Source organism: Austrofundulus limnaeus, unplaced genomic scaffold (assembly GCF_001266775.1).
Source record: "Austrofundulus limnaeus strain Quisiro unplaced genomic scaffold, Austrofundulus_limnaeus-1.0 Scaffold1354, whole genome shotgun sequence".
Taxonomy (NCBI): Eukaryota; Metazoa; Chordata; class Actinopteri; order Cyprinodontiformes; family Rivulidae; genus Austrofundulus; species Austrofundulus limnaeus.
The window spans coordinates 25,498-27,870 of record NW_013953756.1 but is presented as its reverse complement, the minus strand read 5'-3'; the positions used below and the strand labels follow the sequence as shown (position 1 = coordinate 27,870).

Sequence of the window (2,373 nt, the reverse complement as noted above, 5' to 3'; positions counted from 1 at the left end):
TTGTACTGTATTGTATTGTATTGTACTGTACTGTATTGTACTGTATTGTATTGTATTGTACTGTACTGTATTGTACTGTACTGTACTGTATTGTACTGTATTGTATTGTATTGTACTGTATTGTACTGTACTGTATTGTACTGTACTGTACTGTATTGTACTGTATTGTATTGTATTGTACTGTATTGTACTGTACTGTATTGTACTGTATTGTACTGTATTGTACTGTATTGTATTGTATTGTATTGTACTGTATTGTATTCCTTTTCACATTAAAATCCTTCAGTTGGGGTCTTTTTAAAGTGGAACTACAAAGCTGTAGTTTGAATTCCTCATTTGAACGTTACCAGCCCGTCTTTCATCCATTTCCTGAAGCTTGTCTCCAAGCAGCTGGATTTGATACAGTGCCTTTAAAGGTGCTTCTTGCTTCAAATATTGCTCAGAAATGTGTGTAAATCTGTATTAGGGGGCAGAGATAATCCATCCCACACTGCAGGTGTGGCATATCAAGATGCTGATTAGACAGCAGGATTATTGCACAGGTTTATTTTGTTAGTGCACCATTTGTTACTTTCTGGCAGAACTGGAAATCATGGCCTGAAATCCTGACACATTACATTTTCACTTTTAGAAATGACCTTTAGAAGGAGTCAATGTAAAAAAAAACATAAAAACATTAAAAACAAAGAATAAAGTGAGCAAAGGTAGTTCTGGTGTGTGACTTACCTTGATGGTATAAAGTGTGTATGGGTGTGAGCCGGTGCCACGGTGCTCCTTGGCAGTGATGGTGCCGGTGATGCGGAGGTTCTGGATGATGACCGGTCCTTCGGGGCTGCTGAGGGGCTCAAAACTAAACGTGGACAGGGGAGAGCAGCCCTGCAGTGGACTGGTGATGGCCAGCTCATTGGCATGGTCTACGCCCAGAAGAAGCTCTCTGTTTGGGTTGACTGCAGAAGAACTGCTGTCTCTGTCCAGGTCCTGGAGACTACTGATACTGTAAAGCCCCTCTGCTGTCCTAACCGATGAGATGCCACTATCATTAGGATGCTCAACGAGCACTGAACTGACCAAGACTTTAGGGCATGAGCCATCCACTGGACTGGAGCAAACATCTTCTGAGTCCAACCAGTTGTTGCTCTCAGCAGTTGAGGCACAGTCTCTCTCTTCTTGAGCCACCATGAGCAGCGAATCAGGAGAACTTTGCTTGTAGTCAGCCAACGGAGAGTCCAGGTCAGAATCATTTTCCTGATAAAATGGGTTCATCTTTCCTGCTCTTATATAGTGTCTTAAATACGGCTCAGTGGATTCATCTTCTTCAGCAAACGTCTGTGGAAAGTCCACGTCCTCAGAGTCAGTCCCATCACAGGCAGGGAGGTCAGGAGCTACATCTGTGTGATTAACCTCTGCTCTTTGAAGAGGAACTTCATCATCTGTCTGAGGCACATGTGCTACCTCTTGGGGGAAAGCTGTCTCTGTCTCAGAAGGTTGTGAAAGTAAGGATTGTGTCTCTGTTGTTGTGTTTTCCTGTGCTGTGCTGGACTTACCAAGGATTTCAATTATCAGGAGGTTCAACCAGTCAGGGTCAGACAGTTTATCAACAAAAGGGAGAAGAACATTGCAGGTGATGAGCTCTCCAACAACAAAGCGTCCTGTGTGGGTTTCTAAATGAGGTGATGGAACCAGAACATGGAGCAACACGTCAACAACAGCTCTGACGTAGTTCAGCTCTGCTGCATCGCTGCTCATGACCAGGTGAGGGCTGCTGAGGCTGGAATATGCTTTCCACAGCTGCTCACTGTCCTTCTGACATGTTCCTGTCACCAGCTCCTTGGCTCTGAGGTAGTCCTGCACATGGCTGCCCAGCAGGTTCAGCACTTTTTCTGTCACTTCCTGCAGCAATTCACAAAGTTGCACATGTTATAACTAAACAAGTCTGCTTTCCACAGTTTAAACAGGACCTATTATACAAAAAATACATTTTTAACAGGTTTTTATACTTCAGTTTGTGTCTGTACTGCTTCCAGAAACAGTCCAAGAGCCAGAAAAATACTCGCAGCTGTTTGTTGGACAATGTGTACGTTTTGTTAGTGTCAGCAAATGAGCCGTTTCAAAAACCCACAGATTGTTATGTTACAATCAGTGTAACCTGTCAACGCCACGGTGAGCTTTTTGTATCATGCTATGAAGTAGGGCTGGACGGTATGACCTCAGACTCATATCAGGGTATAAACTGAATCCCTTCACAGTAACTGTATACAGGTGCTGGTCATAAAATTAGAATATCATGAAAAAGTAGATTTATTTCAGTAATTCCATTTAAAAAGTGAAACTTGTATATTATATTCATACATTACATACAAACTCATATATTTC

General features: G+C 42.5%; 1 protein-coding gene across 1 annotated transcript in view; it reads right to left on the bottom strand.

Moving 5' to 3' along the window:
• snx19b (sorting nexin 19b) overlaps positions 1-2,373 on the bottom strand; it is a gene marked incomplete in the record, with an annotated part of 32,532 nt that overhangs the window by 23,109 nt on the left and 7,050 nt on the right. Inside the window, 1 exon segment of the mRNA XM_014031963.1 lies at positions 727-1,890. Coding sequence (XP_013887417.1) covers positions 727-1,890 — 1,164 coding nt within the window.